This window comes from Podarcis melisellensis (genome assembly GCF_964234715.1).
Source record: "Podarcis melisellensis genome assembly, chromosome: 2".
NCBI lineage: Eukaryota > Metazoa > Chordata > Lepidosauria > Squamata > Lacertidae > Podarcis > Podarcis melisellensis.
Genome location: NC_138529.1, coordinates 2,864,006 through 2,886,113, shown reverse-complemented (window position 1 = coordinate 2,886,113; position 22,108 = coordinate 2,864,006). Strand labels below are relative to the sequence as shown.

Sequence of the window (22,108 nt, the reverse complement as noted above, 5' to 3'; positions counted from 1 at the left end):
CAACGAAACTCCCTGGCCCTGCTGATCACCCAGTCCTATGGTCATAACAGATTCCAATGAAACTGGCACCACAGAGGCCCATTGAGCAGAGTATAGCTTCAAAAGACACTCAGAGAAGAGCCATGGAACAATACTAGAAGAGACAAAAGAACCGTTTGTTCTTACCTCTGGCACAAGGCAGAACAATCCAAGGCAGGAATGTATGTTTACCCATCACCCAGTGAACTGTGCAATCAGAGACGGACCTGCATTTCTGGGCCCTGAAACTTGAACTGTTATGGGGGCCCCTTTGAAACCAGCAACAAGGTCTAGGTAACCACTGTTAGGTTGTTCAACAACAGATCACCACAGGGGTTTATTTATTTTAAATTAATGACTACGCGTCTTATTTTGATTAAAATTGCTGTACTGGATTATCTTACATGTCAAAGTCACTGATGTGGATAAAAAATTCCTATGCATTATAAATTTCAAGTTATGGAGGGGATGAAAATTGGGGAAATGTTATGTATTTTATTTTTATTTACCTACCAAATTTATATACCACCCTTCATCACAAGATCTCAGGGTGGTTCGCAGAATAATATACATGCATGATATACTTTTAAAGCAATGTGGACTATAGTTGTTTCTGGGGCCCCTCAAGCTTAAGCTCCATTCGTTTCATGGTAGATTCACCCCTGTGTGCCATCCGGACTTCTCTAGGTTTCCTCTCTAGAGAACTGGTGCTTTTTGTAGTCTGCTATTCACCACTCCTGTCCCTCCATTGCAGGGTCCAATAGGATTCCCAGGTGACCCAGGCCCATCCGGAGACCCCGGTCCTCCAGTGAGTATCTGAATTTGAAAGGAGCCACTGCATGTTTGATATCTGGCTTTGGATGATGGATCCCAGTTTATTGGGAGAATGAGAAAAGTCTTGAAGACATTACTTCTCAGTTTCCAGCACTTAAATATCAAAATGTTGGGGGGGGGCATTTGGGGAGATCTGAGCATGCTTGGTGACCACAAAATGCTGGCTGGTTGGAACGAAAATGGAAAACTGAGGGATGAGGGAATGGTGCATCCTGACAGAAGGCATGACTGGCTGAACTTCTGGCTGGAACCCTGAACTAGAGCACTCAATGCTGCAACATTTTGTTGCAGTTCTCTGTAGTTAAAGCAACTTGTTCCCAGGTGAGAATCGATAGGTTCTGATTTGCTTCTGTCTTCTTCTGCTCAGGGTCTGGATGGAGTTTCTGGTGAAAAAGGTGATATAGGGGATCCTGGACTTCCAGTGAGTATGGCAGACATAAGTTTATCATTACCCTACATTGGTTATGTTGTTCAAAAATCCCTATGGTCAGTAGCCAAACAGCACCTGTCTGTAGTTTGTGGCATACATTGAGTATTGCTTCACTGCATAGTTAAACTGGTTTGCCTCATAGTTACTCCACCCAAAGAAACACAATAAGTTGACATTCATCAAAGAGTTTAAACATCTGTGATGTAGGAAGCTTTCACTCTTTGCAGTTCTTTTCACTCTATACCAGGTGTGGGGATACTTTGGCCCTCCATGTGTGGATGAACTACAATACCCATCATCCCTTGGCTATGCTTGCTAGAGATGATGGGAACTGTAGTCCAGCAACATCTGGAGGTCCAAAGTTTTTCCACACCTGCTTGATACTGTTACCTAGGGCTGGTGCAAATATAAAGGCAAATAATATCATTTCATGTGGTAATTGATTGTCATTCTTTTTAATTTTTTTATTATTACATTTATGTACCACCTTTATTGTCCAAGGATCTCAAGGTGGTGTATATGGTTGTCCTCCTCCTCATTTCATCTTCACGACAGCCCTGTGAGGTAGATTAAGCCAGGGGTTGACAACCTGGTCCCTACCACCCACTAGTGGGCGTTTCAGGATTCTAGGTGGGTGGTAGGGGGTTCTATTGAACAAGCTGAATCCTCCTTCCATTGAGCACTGGTGGGTGGTAGGAAAATTTCACCATCAAGAAAGATGCATTAGTGGGCAGTAGGGATAAAAAGATTGACTACCCCTGGATTAAGCTAAGAGATGGTGACTGACCCAAGGTCACCCTGTGAGCTTCATGGCTGAGGGGGGGGGATTTGAACCCTGCTCTGCAGAGTTCCACATTCTGGTACCCTTACACACAGTGGCACTCCCATAGACACTGGCAATGGGACTTGCTGGAGAGTAAGTCTCATTGAGCTCATTAGAGTTTATTTCTGACTTGCCATGTCATGATTGTGCTGATTTTACAAGAGATTTTCTGTTTTATTTTCAGGGACCCCCTGGAGCTTCTGGGGAGCCAGGTCCTCCTGGATCACCAGGAAAGAGGGTATGTTGGGGCTGCCTTTCCAGTGAGAGGGAAGTCTAAGAAGCTGCAGATTCTCATTTACATTACTTACATAGATTACACCTTCAAAATAAATGCCAAAGGATTTAAATTTTTGGTTGAGGCTGTTCCATTGAACTCAGGAGCATGATTTTGAAGAAATCACTCATGAGATTTGGGCTGTCAGTTTTCTGTGTTGTTTAACAGCATGCTCCTACATCTCATGGTTTTAACCAGAAGGTTGACCTGTCTCCTCAGGGTCAACCTGCATTTAAGGATTCCTAATCCAAATAGTGGCAGCCTTCTTGAATAGCCCACTGGCAATAGGGGTGCCATTGTGTTGCTCTCTGCTTGACATGACTTACTTATTTATCACCTAATTCAGGACTTGCAAGACTCTCATGAACTTGTGGTTATCTATCCAGGAGTAGGGGGGCTGCCAGTCAAATTCAAAGGTGCCTGTTTGGCATAGGAGTCAACTCCTAGGGGCTGAGTTCCCTTTGGCTACCCAATAAAATATTTGAGGATGATAGGGGTTAATATCAATTGGCAAGGGGAAAGGATAATGGTAGTAGGGATCTACGCCCCGAATGGTAGTAAAACTGAATTCTTTAAAAGACTAGAAGAAAAACTAATGGAATATGTAGACCAAAAAATAATCCTAATGGGGGATATGAACGCAGTTGTCTCGTTGGAGATGGATAGACTTAGAGATGGAGTAAACAAAGAAGGGAAATTACCAAAATCCTTCTTCACCATGGTGGATAACTGTAGTTTAGTAGATATCTGGCGTCTTAGACACCCGCTTGAAAAACAATTCACCTTTCATTCAGAACCTAACCAATCACTTTCACGAATAGATCAGATTTGGATTTCAAAAGAATTATGTTCAAGAGTTAAATCCATAGAAATTAGACCGAAAACAATATCAGACCACAACCCATTAGAAATAGAATTGGAAAGTTTAGAGACAAAAACCTTCAGATGGAGATTAAAAGACTATCTGTTAGATGATCAGAAGGTGGTGGAAACGGCAAGGAAAAAATTATCAGAGTACTTTAAGGATAATTGTGACAAAGGTACAAAGGATAATATAATCTGGGACGCAAGTAAGGCGGTAATAAGAGGGTTTTTTATCCAACAGAATGCAATCAAAAACAGGAATAGAGAGAAGAATAAAGAGGAAATCTTAAGACAGATAATGGAAAACGAACAAAAATTAGTTCAAAAGCCCAATTGCCTAAAAACAAAGGAAAAAATAAAAATTTTACAAACTCAGTTTGCCACAATACTAAACAGAGAGGTAGAGTGGAACATTAAAAGACTTAGGCAAAGAAACTTCGAATTGGCGAACAAGCCAGGTAAATGGCTTGCCTGGCAAACAAAAAAGAGGAAAGAGCAAGGGACAATTAACAAAATAATAACAGATGGTGAGGAAAGAACTGACCCCAAAGGAATCAGGAACGAGTTCCTTAACTATTATAGAAATTTGTACAAAGACCAAGAGAGAGCCAGTTTGAGGAAGATAGACAGATATCTGAAGGAGAAAGGGGGACAAAAAATCCCAACAGAAGGAAAACAAAGATTAAATACCCCAATTGAAAATGAGGAAATAGAGGAGATAATTGGAGACCTAAAGAGGGGTAAAGCACCAGGTCCAGATGGATTTACTGCGGGTTACTATAAAGAAATGAAATCTATACTGGTGGGACCCCTGAAAAAGACTATGAATAACATTTTAAAAAAAGGAGAAATTCCAGGAACTTGGAGGGAAGCATATATCACGCTTATCCCCAAACAGGATGCGGACTTAACGCAAGTTAAAAACTACAGGCCAATCTCGCTGTTGAATATAGACTACAAGATATTTGCAGGAATCCTAGCAAGAAGGTTAAAAAATGTCTTAGCGGATATTATTCATACGGACCAGGCAGGATTTCTGCCAGGACGACAGATGAGAGACAATACAAGAAATATCATCAACATGCTAGAATTCCTGTCTGTTAGGATTGACAAACAAGTTATTATGATGTTTATTGATGCCGAAAAGGCATTTGATAATGTCATATGGAACTTCATGCTGAGAAACCTAGAAATTATGGATGTAGGCAATGACTTCCTTAATGGGGTAAGGGCAATATATACGGAACAGAAGGCCAAATTGATTGTAAATAATATGGTAACTGAGGATATAAAGATACGAAAGGGGACAAGACAAGGATGTCCGCTTTCTCCGTTACTATTCATAACAGTATTAGAAGTCCTCTTAAATTCTATAAGACAAAATGGGAGCATAAAAGGAGTGACTTTAGGACATAATGTATACAAAATCAAGGCCTTTGCGGACGATATAGCAGTGATGACAGAAGACCCAATAACCTCAACAAAAGAGTTACTGAAGGAGATAGAAACATTTGAAGAAGTGGCTGGGTTTAAATTAAATAAGATAAAAACAAAAATGATATGCAAAAATGTAGAACCAAGGATAATTGAATCAATCCAACAGCAAACGCAGATAGAGACGGCCAAAAAAGTCAAATATCTCGGCATCTGGCTAACATCTAAAAATATAGACCTATATAAAAATAACTACGAGCCGGTGTGGAGGGAAATAAAGAGAGATTTAGAAAAATGGGGACGGCTAAAACTATCAATGTGGGGAAGGATTAATATAATTAAGATGAATGTCCTATCAAGACTAATGTTCCTATTTCAGACTATTCCTATAATAAAAGGGGGCAGGATTTTCAAAGAATGGCAGAGGTCAGTTTCGAGATTTATTTGGCAGGGCAGAAAACCCAGAATCCAATTCAAATTACTAACAGATATAAGGGAAAGGGGGGGCTTTGCCCTGCCAGACCTGAATTTGTATTATGAGGCATCGTGCCTGAGCTGGCTAAAGGACTGGGTTAAATTGGAAAATACGGAATTACTTGACCTGGAGGGCTTCGACAACCGCTTTGGATGGCATGCCTATTTGTGGAAGAATAAAACGAAAGCACATAAAGGTTTCAGCAACCATATATTTAGAGGGTCGTTAATTGAAGTGTGGGAAAAATATAAAAACCTGCTGGAACCGAAAACGCCACACTGGCTGTCACCCCTTGAAATAACAAGTATAAAAGGTACTAATATGAGAAAAAACTGGGCAACATATAACCAACTAGTAATGAAGGTAGATGGGAAATGGAGAACCAAACCTTATGATCAAGTAAAAGAATATGTTTATGATTGGCTCCACCACCAACAGGTAAACCAGATGTTTAGCAAAGATATTAAAGAAAGAGGCTATGCAGATAAAGACTCTAAATTTCAGACGGAGGTAATAAACAATAAAGTGAAAGTTATATCTAAGACGTATAGAATGCTGTTAGACTGGAATTTAGCCGATGAGGAAGTTAAATCAGTGATGATCCGCTGGGCAAAAGATATAGGCCATAGTATACAATTCGAGGATTGGGAGAAGTTATGGAAAGACGGGTTGAACTTTACAGCGTGTACGGTAATAAAAGAAAACGTTATGAAGATGTTCTATAGGTGGCATCTGACACCTATGAAACTTTCAAAAATGTACAAAGTGGATAATAAGTGTTGGAGGTGCAGAGAGGCAGAGGGTTCCTTCTTCCATATGTGGTGGGAGTGCCGAAAAATAAAACAATTTTGGGAGAAGGTATATACGGAATTGAAAAAGATATTAAAGTGCACGTTCATAAAGAAACCGGAAATCTTCCTATTAGGGATATTACGACAAGAGATAAAAAAGGAAGATCGTAGATTGGTATACTATGCGCTGGCGGCAGCAAGGGTTGTAATAGCCCAGAGGTGGAAACAGCAGGAAACCCCAACTGTGGAGGAGTGGAGAGCTAAATTATCTGAATATGCAGAGCTTGATAAATTAACGGGGAAAATTAGATATATAAAAGACCAAGTGTTCACTAAGGATTGGGGAAAGTACGTGGATTATCTGGAATGTATAAGTGAAGGGCAAATAACGCTGAAGGGATTTAAAGAAGTACTGTGATAGACTATAGGATATTGTCTAAGGAAAATAGAGAACAAAATTAGGTATAATGACAATATAAACGATGAAACGTGTAACCTTATTGATTGCTTCGAACGATTTGCGGCCAAGCTGAAGGATGTCCTGAAAGACATAGCCACGATATAGGAGAGCTAAGAAATAATAAGAAAGCAATAATTTTGTGTATTTTCTGTATCTCTGTATTTTTTATATACTTTTGTACTGTATGATGTTTCTTTTCATTCTTTTTTGTGTATCCTTTTCTTTATTTTTGTGTCAATTTTTTCTTTCTTTATGGAACAATAATAAAAATTTATATGAAAAAAAAAAATATTTGAGGGGGCCAGCCCCCCCCCATTAATAGGCATTACCATTCAAATGGTATGCATGCACCATGTAATGTGATCGATTATGTGGGGCAAGGCTTACCTGCCCCCCCCAAAATATTTTATTCAAGTTGGCCCCCTTGCTTGCTGCTTGGCAACTTTAGCTCATCACCCATCCTGATTTCCCATGCACTGGAACCTAGTAACGTAGCCCAAATGATCTAAGGGCAGGGCAGGAACTAGTATCACTTGATTCAGTTACAGATAGATAGCTGTGTTGGTCTGCCATAGTCAAAACAAAAAAATTCCTTCCAGTGCTTTTTTTGTAGTATCACTTGAGCAGTTCTAGAAACCAACAGGAATTCAGTTAGGAGATGTATTCAAGAGAAATAGATGTGCGGACAGTCACTATAATTTCATCACTGATTATATTTCTATCATTATAATTCCATCATTTTTTTTTCTTATTTGTATTCCTGTATCTAGTCCCTGGGCTTTGTGTTTCCACTAAGGTTTAGGTGACGCTCCATTTGACCTAGAAGACAGGAGTGCCTGGCGTGCTCTGGTCCATGGGGTCACGAAGAGTTGGACACGACTAAACGACTAAACAACAACCACCACCACCATTTGACCTGTTTGTTTGTTTTTAATTGACAATATGTTTTAATTTTTGAAAAAGCATATGTTCAGAACATAATTGGATTTAATAGGACTTTGAGAATGAATAGGACTTCAATCTTTCTCTAGGAGGAGGTGAGAAAAGTTGCTCATCAAACCATTTTATGCAGTGATTTTCTTTCTCTGTTCCAGGGACCCTTTGGGCCAGCTGGCCGTGAAGGTCGACAGGGTGAGAAAGGAGCCAAGGTAAGAGAGAACACTGTCCTGGGTTTCCTCCCCACTGTGTTTTTTCCTTCTCCTGTTTCCCTCTGTGGAATTCAGTGCCTCAACTCAAGATGCATAACTATTCAAATAATAGTGCAAAACCAGCCACTGCTGTATGGTGCATCTTGCATCTGCTGGAAACCTGAATCAGTCTTTGATTAATTGAGCATCCCTCCTCTAAGTTTTTATTAGGGATGTTGGAGAATTCTGACAAAGATTGGAAATGGGAGTAGGAATTGCTGGTGACGGCTTACTGCATGGAATGGAAATCACTCCAGTGAATACAATTGATATTCACTGTTGTTGCCTTCAGTCTGCAAGTGACGTGTAATTGTTTTCATTTTTTCTCCATTTGCACTGACGTGAATGGAGCAGAATAATTATTTAATTTACATCAGTTATGTAATTTTGCCACAACAGACAGTGAGACAAGTAACAGCTTTGGGCAGAAGACAAACTGCAGGGGAATGAAAACAGTGCTGGCTGCATGCATCCAATACTGGGCGGAACGGAAAACAATGCTGATATATTTCCCTTTCTGTCCGTCTACAGGGGGAGCCTGGCACAGATGGACCCCTGGGGAAGATGGGGCCTGTGGGTCCGCAGGGACCCCCAGGCCGACCTGGCTCAGAAGGTCTACGTGGAATTCCGGGTCCTGCTGTGAGTATTTTCCTTCACTTGGTAACAAATGTCTGGGAAAAGGATGAAAGTAGTTAGAAAACCAGACCCCAAACGTTTTTTCAACAAAGAGAGTGGACAACTATTCTTCAACATTTTCACTTCAGAGAGGACCAGAAGCAATTATATTTAAACTCCAGGCAGCAGGTGAAGTTAAGTTACCTTCTTTTTTAAAAAAAAAATAAAAAGCAGCATTTCTCTAATGCCAAGAGAACTCTGGCAATGAGCAAGGTGCCTTGGGAGGGGTGAAGAAAGAACCCTCACTTTGGGACAATCCCAGTCTTCAGGAGTGAACAGACTAGGTAGTTTGTTAGATCCCTTTCAGATGCATGGCAGTGATTCAACAGAGATGTTGATGCACGAATAAGGAAACCATGTTCTCTTTTTAAAGCAGTTCATTTTGTCAGCTTGACGGAACTGAAGCAGTGAAAAAATGGCAAAGGAAGCTCCAGCTGTGCATGTAGTTGCCTTACACACACACACACACACAGAGAGAGAGAGAGAGAGAGAGAGAGAGAGAGAGAGAGAGAGAGAGAGCTTCTTTAGATTTCAGCCTATTTAGAGATACAGTGGTACCTCGGTTTAAGTACTTAAATCGTTCCAGAGGTTCGTTCTTAACCTGAAACTGTTCTTAACCTGAAGCACCACTTTAGCTAATGGGGCCTCCCGCTGCTGCCGTGCCGCCGCCGTGCGATTTCTGTTCTCATCCTGAAGCAAAGTTCTTAACCCGAGGTACTATTTCTGGGTTAGCAGAGTTTGTAACCTGAAGCGGCTGTAACCTGAAGCGTATGTAACCTGAGGTACCACTGTATATTTCGTTTGTGTGTTTCAATTCTTCAAGCATCCCTAATTGACAATCTTTGCAAATCCTGATACAAATTGACCTGATCTGCAACTGCCAGACTAATGTGTGGATCAGAATGCAGTTACCTGCTTTCAGATTTCCTGAATGTCCCAGCTTAGTTCTTGGCTCTAAAACATACATAAATGCAGTTCAAAATGTACCGTATATTTTGAGGGGGGCAGTTTAACATTATGTGTTTAAATACATATTTTAATGTATATAGAGAAGTGGTTTTTTTTTAAGAATTGCAGATTAGTGTGGAAATAGTAAGACACACACAGAAAGGGCACAGACTAGAAGTAGTCTCCTCCATCTATCCATCCATCCACCCCCATGTCAACCCCACTATATCTGCTTGGACTTCATAGGCATGCTTTCTGTAGCCTCTCCCTCCCCACCTTCAGCTGGGCTCAAAGCTGTGTAAGTGTCTTTCTTTGCACAATGCTTCCTTCTGTGGTCTCTCACTTTGCCCTTCTTTCTCCCCTAGGGTGAACAAGGTCTCCTGGGAGCGCCTGGCCAGGCAGGGCCACCGGGGCCTGTGGTGAGTGGCAGGAAATGGAGGGTCCAGGTCAGGACAATCAGACAACAGTTTCCCTGCTTCTGGAACTCTTAAAATGGAAGCTGGTTATTCCATGCCACTCCTTTACTAAGCCCCATCCGCCATAGAAAGGGTCTTTCACGGGTATTTATTGGGGTGGGGGGAGAGCAGTGCTAGAAGCATATTCCTGGAACTACAATAAAGAGCAGCCTGGCAGTGGAATAAGTTTCCCAAGTTTGCTTTGTATATTATGAGCGTTGGGCATCTGTGGTGAAAAAAGCAAGGGAGGAAAGCAGCTGCTCATTCAGATTGAGCAGTTCCTAAAGCTACAGCCCAGGACCGAGTTGGGCTGAATTCCCACAGCCATGGGCAGCTGTGAGCTGATGACTTGTGCACGTGAAGCAGCCATCATGGATGAAAAATCATGTCAGGCAAGTGAGTCAAATTTCAGTCACATCAATTTGATAAAAAGGCAAAATGATCTGAAACCCTCCTACGGATCCCTGACTGGATTGTGGCCTGCGCTGAGTCTGGAAGCTCAGGTGAGCTCTTGATGCAGCTCTTCTTCTGTTCACAGGGTCCCACGGGGCTCCCAGGCCTTAAAGGTGATCCTGGCTACAAAGGAGAGAAGGTGAGTGTGAGCAGCACCTGCTTCCTGGTGGGAATAAGCAACTGGCTCCTCCCCCCCAACTTCCTAAATCTCTCCTCTTTCCTTCTAGGGTCATGCAGGACTCATTGGGTTGATTGGCCCCCCAGGTGAGATGGGTGAGAAAGGTGACCAGGGGCTGCCAGGGAACCAGGGAACACCAGGCCCCAAGGGCGACCCCGTGAGTAGATGGGAGCTCCGTTCAGATGGAGGGGGGTTGGGAGCAAGGCTGGGAAAAGGGACCCTGGCTGATGCTGTCTCTTCCTCAACAGGGAACCATTGGACCCTTTGGGCCCCCAGGCCCACCTGGATCTCCTGGCCTCTCAGTAAGTACCACCACCAACCTCTTCATCCTGGATTCTTGTCAGTTTCCGGTGCGTGACAATTCAGATCTCTGCACACGTTTCTCAAGAGAACCGCACCAGAGTGATGCCTGAAATGAGGCCCTGTTTGGTACCCCGACCCTCTTCCCCAGGGCAATGCATGTCTGCCAGGCTTCACATTCTTATGGGTTCCCAGGCGCCCCTCCTTTGTTCCAGTGTCCCTCTCTATTCATACAGTACATTTCCCTTGCAACATTTCTGCTCCCCGCCACATTAAAGCATGCTTCCTCCCTGACCCCTCTGCATTTCCTAATCCCCCTTGATGCACAACCCCCTCCTTGCTTCTGGGGCCATCTCACCAGACACAGGGCTGCAAGCTCCCTTTCACTCATCCACCCCTTTTCTATCTCCTCAGGGACCTCTGGGACAAAAAGGCAGCAAAGGCTCACCGGTGAGTGGCTCCAGTTCCAACAGGTGTTGTGGGCCAGAGGAAGGTGGGAACTTGCCCCAGGGCTGCATGTACTAGTAGAAAGAGCTGGCTTCTTCAGCCTACATCATGGTAATAAATGTACCCACATTGCATAGGTTGGCTGGTATATAATTTATTATGCTTCAAGTAGCCATAGGAAGGGACTAAAATTCTAAACAGTGGGCGGGGACACTGAAATCCTTACTCATGGGAATGCTGCTTAGTTCTCCTCCCCAGCTTCTAAAGGCAAGTTTTCACTATTCACTGTTGGTTGAAGCTGCCATGATTGCAAATGAATTGAGACCCTTCACCAGGAAAACTGGATATTGGGTGGAAGGATTCCAGTCTAGTTTTCTCTGTGGAAAGAATGCAAGAGCATTCAGTCCTGGGAATGGCTAGAATTGCCACATGAGTACAGCCTAGATGCAGGTCTGTCACCTTATGAGAACAAAGGCACAAAATGCAAAGTTTGGGAGCCAAGTGGGGTTTTTAGTGTTCAGGAACAGGGCCTTGGTGGTCCTCCCCCTGCCATTTCCATTAGGCGTTTCCTCCGTGTACTGAGATGAAGGGGTTCTGAATTTGTGCTCAGGCTGTGTTCTGTTGTCCTGCAGGGGCCTCTTGGACCAAAAGGTGATCCAGGATCTGCAGGACCCCCAGGGCCACCAGTGAGTGATTATCCTGGGACCACCACCACCCGCTTCCTCCCCCCCCCTCCCATTGTCCCTTACGTCACACCTTCCCTGCTTCTGGTTCCCCCACTCCTAGGGTCGACCTGCTGAGCTGCGGGAGCCCCTGCCTTTGGAGAGCGGGCGCAAGAGCCGCCGCGACTGGGAGCTTGGGGATCAGGGAGATGCACCCGGGGAGATGGATGCTGACCCCGATGCTGAAGAGATGGCAGAGGTCCTGGCAGCCCTGAGCTCCTTGCGTGACGAAGTGGAGCAAATGCGGTGTCCCCTGGGCACTCAGGAGAGCCCAGCCCGGGTTTGCAAGGAGCTTCAGTTTTGCCACCCCCACCTCACAGATGGTGAGATGAAGAATCGTCCGGGGCATAACCAGGGCTAAACAGGGAGCAGGGAGTGGGTCTGTACCTGTTGCAGTTCCAGCCTGGCAGGAAGGAGGAGGAAATTGTTCCTGCCTTCTTATCTTGCCTCCCCCCCCCCCCCGTGGTGAATGCTAGATTACAAATGCCGTGGGGGCAGGGACCTTCTTCTCATTAGTCTGCAAAGTGTGCACTTTGATTGTGCTATATAAGTAATCCCATTTCAGACTCAGGGGGGAATTGCCTGATTGAAAAATATCCCCACGGGAGAGCCGGGCAGGAGAAAAAATCCCTACACCTACAAAACTAACATATCAGAGAGAAGGCTGATTCTGAAAACTCTGTGGGTGGTTTCTCCTGCAAAGGCTCACATCTGAAACCACTGTGACGTCTCTTGGATATTTTCAAGAAATGAGGTGCCTCAGGGCTAGGGAAGGTATCTGGGCTAGGAAACATTGGCCCAGCTTCAAGGTTGATTTCTCCAAGTTGGTTCAATCCCGACCTCACCCCAAGCAGTTTTGGGAGTGTGGTGCTTGCCTTAGCAGTAGTCGCATGTCCTTAAACTTTTTTTTTTTAAAAAAACAAGCTGTTTAAACCCAGCTACAAGGGAAGAGGTTTAGCAATCTTCTGCCCTTGCATTCCCTCCAGTATTTTAAATTCAAGCTTATGTTGGCTTGAAGCAAAAGCTGTGCTGGCCTCCCTGTTTGCCCACTCCCAGCAAGGCTCAGAGAGAAGAAATGTGGCAGCTATAGCTCTCACTAGAGTGTGAGCCATGGCAAAATACAAGACAGGGTGCTGGGGGGTTAGAGGTGGAGGAAAAAGGTAGCCCACCACCGCCTCGCATGAGCCAGCACTGGAAAATGTATTTAAAAGGGGTCTCTGGGTAGTAGTCAACTATGTTTTACTCAGAGTAGACCAGTTTAAATTAATTGACCTAACTTGGCCATTCCAGTGGGTTTACTGTGCATAAAACCTGATTGAATACATCCCACTGTAAGCAAGCTATTCGTCCAAATGTGATGACCCAGCCACCCTCCCTGAAATCTCACAATCGCTGTGTCAGTTTTCCTGTGAATTTGAATACTGTACATCCATAAAAGACACTTTTATCATGGGAGTGCAGAAAAGAAACACCTAGTGAGGGAAGAACCTCACTGATCAAAGAGGACTAATCAAGCTTAGTAGCCATGGAAAGCTGGCCTGCTGCTGAAGGAAGAAAATGGAAAACTTAGGAGACGGAAATGGAATGGAGTGTTCTGGAAAAGGGTATGACTGAGTGGCTGGGTGAGAAGCACTCTGCACCACAGCATTTTGTTGTACTCCACACTTGTAGCCTTAAAATTAGAAGACTGTCATCTAGGAGATAAAGCAGATATTAACTTTTTACCTACCTGTCATGGATTCTTTTAACAAACTCTGGGATTGAAATACACTCCAAGCATTCCTTTAGGCCTCTGACTTCTCCTAGTTGCAGTGGGAACATCATCATCCTCTAAGGATTCCCTGGCCTCTCCTGCACTGACACCTGTCCATTTGTTGTTCTTCAGGTGAATATTGGATTGACCCAAACCAAGGCTGCAGCCGGGATGCCTTCAAAGTTTTCTGCAACTTCACAGCTGGGGGGGAAACTTGCTTATTTCCTGACAAGAAAGTTGAGGCAGTAAGTAGTTGTGCTCAGTATCATTAGCGATGGCCGAGGGAAAGAACAGAAGCTGTGGTCATAGTGTGTTGTGAACAAGTAGAATGAGGACTAAATGAATATAATAAGGATGGTAAAGTAGTTTGTTCATTGAAAGGTCTATGCAAAGGATTGGTTTTATATACATGCATGGCTCAGGAACCTGAATTCAAAGTCCTAAAATGAGAAACCAATATGCAACCTGTGCCCCTAGGTGCGACTCGCTGCCTGGAGCAAGGAGCAACCAGGAAGCTGGTTCAGCACATTCAAGAGGGGCAAAAAGGTAGGGCTTTTCCTTCCATTTTGCCACCCCGATGACTCCCAGAAGCATTCTGAGAAGGGCATGCAGTGCTTCTCCCTGTCTCCCATGATCTCCCATGATCAGTCCCCAAGTGGATCCCCACGAGGTGTGCTTTGGGGGGGGGGAATAATCATAGAAGGAAGAGTATACAGTGGCTTTCCACCATTTGGCCTAATCAGGCCACCCCTATATCTCCTTCTTTCTGTTACCAGTTCTCCTATGTGGATGCAGATGGCAACCCCATGCAGGTTACCCAGCTCACATTTCTGCGCCTGCTTAGTGCCATTGCACACCAAAACTTCACCCTCCTCTGCCAAAATGTGGCTGCCTGGTATGAGGCCGACACCAACAGCCACACTCGGGCTTTGCATTTTCTTGCCTTCAATGGTGTGGAGCTGATGCACAACAGCACAGAAGCCCTTGTACGAGCCTTATATGATGGCTGCCAGGTAAGCTGTTGGCCTTCTGCTCCACTGTGACCATGTCTTTATGTCAGGCTTGCCTTTCCCTATATATCTCTGGAGATTGCCTCAGGGCCTCCTGATGTTCACCCCAAGATTTGGGAGGAGCTCCATGACTTGCAAAGGGAGGGTCACTCTTATGGATGGGCAGTTCACTTTCTGGTCCATCACACTTTTGCATGTGTTTACCCATTAGATCTCTTCCATCTCATTTCTCCAGTAATTATAAATATCTGCATGAAAATTAATGTTTAAACATGTATTTCAGCATGATAGATTGGCTCTGCTGGTTCGTGCTGGGTGAGAGCAGGGTTACCAGGTTACCAATCCTGGCTTAGAATAACATATCATTAAGCATTTGGGACGTGGATGGCGCTGTGGTCTAAGCCACAGAGCCTAGGACTTGCCGATCAGAAGGTCGGCGGTTCGAATCCCCGCGACGGGGTGAGCTCCCGTTGCTCGGTCCCTGCTCCTGCCAACCTAGCAGTTTGAAAGCACTTCTGAGTGCAAGTAGATAAATAGGTACCACTCCGGCGGGAAGGTAAACGGCGTTTCCGTGCACTGCTCTGGTTCACCAGAAGTGGCTTAGTCATGCTGGCCACATGCCCCGGAAGCTGTCGGCCTATAGAGTGAGATGAGCGCCCCAACCCCAGAGTTGTCCGCGACTGGACCTAACAGTCAGGGGTACTTTAAGCATCATTAGGTGATGTGGGTGAAGTGCACAGTTCTCTAGCATGGGTAGGCAAACTAAGGCCCGGGGGCCCAATCGCCCAATCGCCTTCTCATTCTGGCCTGCGGACAGTCCCAGAATCAGCATATTTTTACATGAATAGAATGTGTCCTTTTATTTAAAATGCATCTCTGGGTTTTTTTGTGGGGCATAGGAATTTGTTCATTCCTCCCAAAAAAATAAATATAGTCCGGCCCCCCCACAAGGTCTGAGGGACAGTGGATTGGCCCCCTGCTGAAAAAGTTTGCTGAACCCTGGTCTAGAGCAACAAAGTGATCTGTGAATGGCCCATGGTAATTAGCAGAGGATTCCTATAATAAGGCTCTAGTCAGTCTCTTTCTTAATTGCACGCACACCTTGAACAATGAAGTCAAATCGAGACTACAGTCTGGCCAAACAACCTTTGCTGCTTGAGGTGAGCAGGAAGTCACCCCCACCCCCCACCCACTGCCTGCGACTTCTATTGTGCTCTGCTTGATGGCAGACTCAAAGCATTTGTCAGAGGGCTTAGCTCTGGAGAAACCCTGCAAGATAAATAGATGGAAAAAGAGAAGATGACCCTCTCCTGCAGTCTGAAGCAGTACAGTCAAGACACAGGGTTCAGTTACCACCTTTGTAACTAGCCTTAATTTCTCTGCAGGTTGGTTTATCTCACCTGGGATAAAATCAAGGCAAAGGCCCCACCTTTCTTTTCTCTTGGCTGCTGCTTTGTCTCGAGGCTTGTCAACTCCTCATCTGGCAGGTGTCCTGGGTTTTTTAAAGGTTCCTGACAGCCTGAGATTTAATGGATCTGTTTTGTATTCTGAAACCTCGGCCAGCTGGCAATTGTTGCCTGGAATTCCTGGGCCTGCAAATACAGCAGAAGGAGATGATTGGTGGACTCCCTGGTGATGTCACAAACTGTCCTTCACTCTGTATGGAAAGGTTGCTTGTTAGTGTTCTTCCTCATGGGGATGTGCCTGCTCTGTCTCCCAGGAAAAGGCTCACATATTCCCCCTCTTCAATTCTACAATTCATCCTTCTCAGTGAGAGATACATGCCCTGGCATGTGTGTTGGCACTGGTTATTTCCATAGATAGCTTTCTCCCTTGTCTCTCTGAGTAGACCGCCTTGTCTACTCACCCACAATGTGGCTACTTGGCCCACTGATGTGCTCTTCCAGCATTGTCACGTGATTTCCTTACTCCTGTCTCAGGGCTTCTACACAGGCTTCTCACCCCCTACCTCCCCCAAGATTTGGCTCCTGACGTTCTCTTCTCTACTCCTCCAGGTACGCAAAGGCCAGGAGAGGACAGTTCTGCAAGTTGTGACACAACGCGTGGAGCAGCTTCCATTGGCCGATGTGGCTGTTCAGGATTTTGGGGACACCAACCAGAAGTTTGGCTTTGAGCTTGGGCCTGTCTGCTTCAGCGGCTGAGCCTGAAGATGGACAGCTCCCTCTAGACTGTGGAACCACCCCTGGGGAAAGAGAGAGCTAAAGTGCTCCATTCTCCCTGAAGTTGGGCGTGGGAGATGAGCCAGCCCTGGAAAGACCTGCCGTTGTATTTAACCAGATGACAGCCTCCTATTTATGCGGCCAAGGTCCCCTTGGGGCTGTGACTCTTGGGGAGCAAAGCAGGGCCCAGACTGAGCCAGGGCCCTCTCTTTCTGCAGCCCCGACAAATGGTGCTATTATGCCGCCTTAGTGAAGCACTGGACTGACTGCTCAGCACTGGCCACCTGCAGGGATGGGGGCAATGGAGACCACATCTCACACTGCTGACCTCCTGCCCCTGCCCCCCCCCAAATAAAGTTCCCAGGGGCATTAAGACCTTGCCCAAATTATCTTGTAACCTGGGACTTCAGGACCATTCTATCTGTACAGCTTCCTGTGAATGGACATGGGCACAATGCAAACTGAATAGGGGGAAAGGAAGACTTCCTTGGGTGATCACAGAACAGGATTCAGGTTCGATTTTTACCCAAGACTTAAGGACTGATCATAGGTGATCCAGAGCTTCTATGCTGTCCCTTTTGAGCTCAGTTTAACTGAAAGATATGTGTCCGGGCATGACAATGGTATCCAACTTAGATTGGATAATTTGGGCCCAACAGAACCTCTTTAGATCTTCTAGGGACTAGTGGGACAGGGAGGGGCCCAGCCCCCCAACCAAGAAATGCCTAGATGCTTGGAGTCTGTGCCCCATTTTGAGCATTATTAACTCTTGTCTATTTCTGCTCTGGTGCCAGATGGTACCCATGTAGCACACAACACGAAGTCCAGGGAACTGAGAGGGGGCTGAGTATTCCCCCCCCACACACACTTTTAGTCCTTCTAATCATCCCAGCTGTGAACTTTCATGCTGGGAACAGGAAATAAGAGGAAGCTCTCCAACCCCTTATCACCCTTGTCTATCATTCCGTCCATGCTGGGCAGAGAGTGAAGAATTCTGGGTTCTGTTCTCTAGGCCCTCTCCCCATTTTTGACAGATGCCTGAAAGATATGGCTAGCGATTCTGACATTCCTGTCCTTCTGTGGAAGGGTGATGATATGGTGCTGGTTAGTTCCCAACTATCAAAGATCCTGAATGTCTGCCAGCTTCCTGTTGACCAAAGCTCCTGAGAGTGGACGCAGGACAAAAGTCTGAAATGTTTGTTTTCTGTGCTGTCCCACACTCATCCCTTGGCACTGACCTCCCTTCAAACTCTGGTGCTAAAAGCCTTTATTTGTATGCTTTTTCTTTGTATCTCAGGCTGTGGCGCCAAGTGGATATGTGTGTTTATCTGTGAGCGTGTGTGCGTGTGTGTTATTGTATCATCTAACAATCTGTATTAAAATCCTCAGAGCGTGTGACTGCCCCACTGTTTTTGTGCCAGCTGCCTGTTCGAGAGACACCAGCCAAGCCAAGACTGCCTAGGTGCAAAAACAGAACTCAAAGCTAGATAGAAAGGCTTCCGGGATGGTTTCCTTGCCTGTTGGCTTTCTGGAATGACAAAAACATCACAGATTACCTCATGGCTTCCCTCTTCTTTTGCTTGGTAACAAGGATTCTGCTTGATTAAAAGCAGATGTGTTTTCCTTTCTCAAGAAAAGGGGCTATTTTCTAAGTCAGGGATAGTCAGGGATAGGGAACCTTTTTTCCTCCAGATATTGCTAGACTCCAACTCTGACCCTCCTTGCTCATTGGCCACAGCGGCTAGGGCTGATGGGAATGAAGTCCAACCATACCTGGAGGACCGAAGATCCCGTACCCCTGTGCTTTTCCCTCCCAGACTTCAGAGGGTGGCTATACTTGCTGCACCAGCACCACTTGTATTGGCAGGACTTGACAGATAAGTTTAAGTCCATGGCTAAAATAGCTTCCTAAAATAGCTGAACTAAAATGGAACAGGACAGTGCAAGGTTTAGGGTGGTGTGGGTAGTTCCCACCCCCAGGGCACCAAGCTGAAGTGGGTGCAAAATTGAGAAGATCCATAATTGAAAAGATCCACTTGGGGGTGCCAAATTTTGGCCTCGCTCAGGGTGCCATATTACCAAAAATTACCAAAGTGTTGTTTAGTCGTTTAGTCGTGTCTGACTCTTCGTGACCCGATGGACCAGTGCACGCCAGGTACTTCTGTCTTCCACTGCCTCCCGCAGTTTAGTCAGACTCATGTTTGTAGCTTCAAGAACACTGTCCAACCATCTTATCCTCTGTTGTCCCCTTCTCCTTGTGCCCTCAATCTTTCCTAACATCAGGGTCTTTTTCAGGGAGTCTTCTCTTCTCATGAGGTGGCCAAAGTATTGGAGCCTCAGCTTCACGATCTGTCCTTCCAGTGAGCACTCAGGGCTGATTTCCTTAAGAATGGATGTGTTTGATCTTCTTGCAGTCCATGGGACTCTCAAGAGTCTCCTCCAGTACCAGAATTCAAAAGCATCAATTCTTCGGTGATCAGCCTTCTTTATGGTCCAGCTCTCACTTCCATACATCACTACTGGGAAAACCATGGCTTGAACTATACGAACGTGATGTCTCTGCTTATTTACACAAACAATGCACCTGCTCCTCTTCTCAGCCCCCCCCCCCAAATCATGGGTAACTATGCACAACCAGAGAGGGATTTAGGAGAAGTGATGTGCCAATAGACAAATGTCACAGCAGGGAGCGCTGTTAGGAAGAGAGTTAGATTCTGTCTTTCCTTTTCCTATTCAGCGGGAGGTAAATTGAAGGCTCTATATGCACTCCGTGATGTCAGTCCATGGCCAGATCTGATTGGCTAAATAGCACTGTGAGATCAAAGTCATATTCATGGCAGGATTCCCTATTGGCAGCGAAAGCAGTGGGAGGAAGCAGCATATGGGGAACAGTGGCTATGAGCAGGCATGAACAAACATGCTAAAACTTAGGATTCTCTCCCATTCCCACCCACCCCATGGCAAATTTCACTGCAGAATGCCTCTCTTACAAAAGATGTGATGTAGGACAAATCCATCTCTCCAAGCTTGGCTGTCTATGTTAGTTTTAGCAGTTAACTGTGACATGAATATTTCAGTAGATAGAGGCCTAAATTCTAATATTTCTTTTCTGACACTTCCTTCACTTTCCTGAACTTGCTCATTTTATTCATTTTTGGCAGTTCTTGGGGCTTAATTGCAATCAGGATTCAGAAGAGCTCGTTTTTCTTTTTAACACCAGGACATGACCTTACAAAGTGTAATTTTTTTTAAAGAGAGAGACGATGGCAGTGCTTCCAATCAGAGGCAGAGGCAGTTGTGTTCGGCCATCTGCCTGAGCACATGAACATTGTATATGCGGATGAGGTGCACCCACCCCCAGTGGCCTTGTGCATCCCCAAACATCCCTGTATTTGCATTTCCTTGAATACAGGTAGAAATCTCCATGTGATCTGGGACACTTACAAAATCAGGATTCTTCACTGAACATAATGTTCTTCTGGCATATGAGCAACATGGATTGAAGGGACTTGCAGATCTTCCCTTTTCAACACAGGGATTGGCCAGGACAATGTGTGTATGTGGATATCATGTGTGAGGGAATTGGGAGTGAGGCTTATGGCCATAGAATCATAGAATGGTAGCGTTGAAAGGGACCCCAAGGGTCATCTAGTCCAACCACCTGCAATGCAGGAAAATCCACTATAGCATCCATGACAGATGGTCATCCAACCTCTGCTTAAAATCTCCAAAGAAGGAGAATCCACAACCTCCTGGGATGCCATTCTGTCAAACAGCTCTTACTGTCAGAAAGTTCTTCCTGACGTTTAGTCAGAATTTCCTATCTTGTAACTTGAAGCCATTGGCTTGCGTCCTCCCCTCCAGAGCAGGAGAAAACAAGCTGGCTCCATCTTCCATGTGACAGCCCTTGAGATATTGGAAGATGGCTTTCCTATCTCCTCTCAGTCTCTTATCCAGGCTAAACATACCCAGCTCCTTCAAGTGCAACTATTCTGCACACCTTCCAGCTTCTCAACATCCATCTTAAATTGTGGTGCCCAGAATTGGACACAGTATTCCAGGTGTGGTCTGATGAAGGCAGAACAGTACTATTAGTTCCCTTAATCTGGACACTAGATTGCTGTTGATGCAGCCTAGAATAGCATTAGCGTTTTTGCTGCTGCATCACACTGTTGATTCATGTTATGCACAGTTTGTGTTTGTTAATAGCAGATGCATCTGTGGGTGACCCAATTTGGATCAGGTCTGCAGGAGGGGGGTTCAATCTTTTCCTCCAAGTTACATCTCAAGGTTCCTCTTTCCAGTTTCTACCTTCCCAGGTTCCTCTTGCCAGTTGAACAACCCCAAACTGCTATATATACAGGCAGCAACCATTTCACACAGGGGTTCTCTTCCTGGTCCTGGTCAGCAAAGTGTGCATAAGAGTGCCCCATTATGCCTCATCCCACCCCCACCCCCCATTATGCCTCATTATGCCCTCTTTTGGGTCCAAAAGGACCCCTGCAGAGGTGATCAAATGTCAATTGGATAAGTCTAAAATGGTCACCGCCTACTTACCCGCTTGGGGATGGTGTGGGTCCAGTCCATCAATACATAACCCCTAACAGCATCTAGTTAAGAAAAAGCCTCATTTATATGACCTTGGAAGACTATAAGCTTTAACTTTTCATGCAGGTGGGAGGAAGGGGAAATGAGTGGTAAGGAACTGGTGAAACATCCAGTGTTTCCATTCAGGATACCTGGTTACTCCTGCCATTCACAATCTAAAGTGACCCTGGACATGTATGACAAAGGATATCTGAGAGAGATTCCCTTTGAAGCAAAGCCTTTAAAAACCGGATTCTTTCTGTGCTATCAAATCCTGATAATGAAATGCTTCCCTTTTAAAAAATGACACCTGACCCTAAGCACATCAGGGGCATTTTAAATTGTGTGTCTGATCACTCCAGTCATGCATAGAACAAGGATGTTTTAAAACAGTCTTTCCAAAGCAGAGGACTGTCATTGTGCCAACTAATCTGACACTTTCCCCCTTGAAATTTTGAATAAATCTTGACTGCAGCATGACCTGACTTCCACATCCACTCACACAAGGACTCCTCTTAGTTACTAAGGCTTAGTGCAGGGTTAAAGAAACTGTGGCTTTTCAGGCGTTGTTGGACTGCAGTTCCCATCATCCCTGGCTACTGGCTATGCTGGCTGGCATTGATGGGTGTTGTAGTCCATCAACATCTGGAGGGCAATACTTTGGGGGAGGTTGCTCTAGCCCTACACTCATTAATATGAATAATTTTCCATAATTTCACCCATTATTATCTTCTGTCACAGGAGAATTGTACATGGAGGTCACCCTATTCATCTCTGCAACAATCATATAAAGTAGGCTAATCTGAGAGA

At 45.1% G+C, this 22,108-nt stretch overlaps 1 protein-coding gene across 3 annotated transcripts in view; it reads left to right on the top strand.

Annotated features, from left to right (window-relative positions):
* The window catches only part of COL5A3 (collagen type V alpha 3 chain), a 119,089-nt gene extending 100,983 nt beyond the window's left edge, over positions 1–18,106 (top strand). For all 3 annotated transcript variants that reach the window (XM_081898090.1, XM_081898089.1, XM_081898091.1), the window contains 16 exons: positions 773–826; positions 1,220–1,273; positions 2,290–2,343; positions 7,498–7,551; positions 8,122–8,229; positions 9,579–9,632; positions 10,207–10,260; positions 10,349–10,456; positions 10,548–10,601; positions 11,014–11,049; positions 11,679–11,732; positions 11,833–12,091; positions 13,654–13,766; positions 13,999–14,067; positions 14,298–14,534; positions 16,547–18,106. In XM_081898090.1, the coding sequence (XP_081754216.1) occupies positions 773–826; positions 1,220–1,273; positions 2,290–2,343; positions 7,498–7,551; positions 8,122–8,229; positions 9,579–9,632; positions 10,207–10,260; positions 10,349–10,456; positions 10,548–10,601; positions 11,014–11,049; positions 11,679–11,732; positions 11,833–12,091; positions 13,654–13,766; positions 13,999–14,067; positions 14,298–14,534; positions 16,547–16,693 (1,509 nt within the window). In that variant the 3' untranslated portion in view covers positions 16,694–18,106. The remainder of the gene's footprint in view (positions 1–772; positions 827–1,219; positions 1,274–2,289; positions 2,344–7,497; positions 7,552–8,121; positions 8,230–9,578; positions 9,633–10,206; positions 10,261–10,348; positions 10,457–10,547; positions 10,602–11,013; positions 11,050–11,678; positions 11,733–11,832; positions 12,092–13,653; positions 13,767–13,998; positions 14,068–14,297; positions 14,535–16,546) is intronic.
* The last annotated feature ends 4,002 nt before the right edge of the window (positions 18,107–22,108 follow it).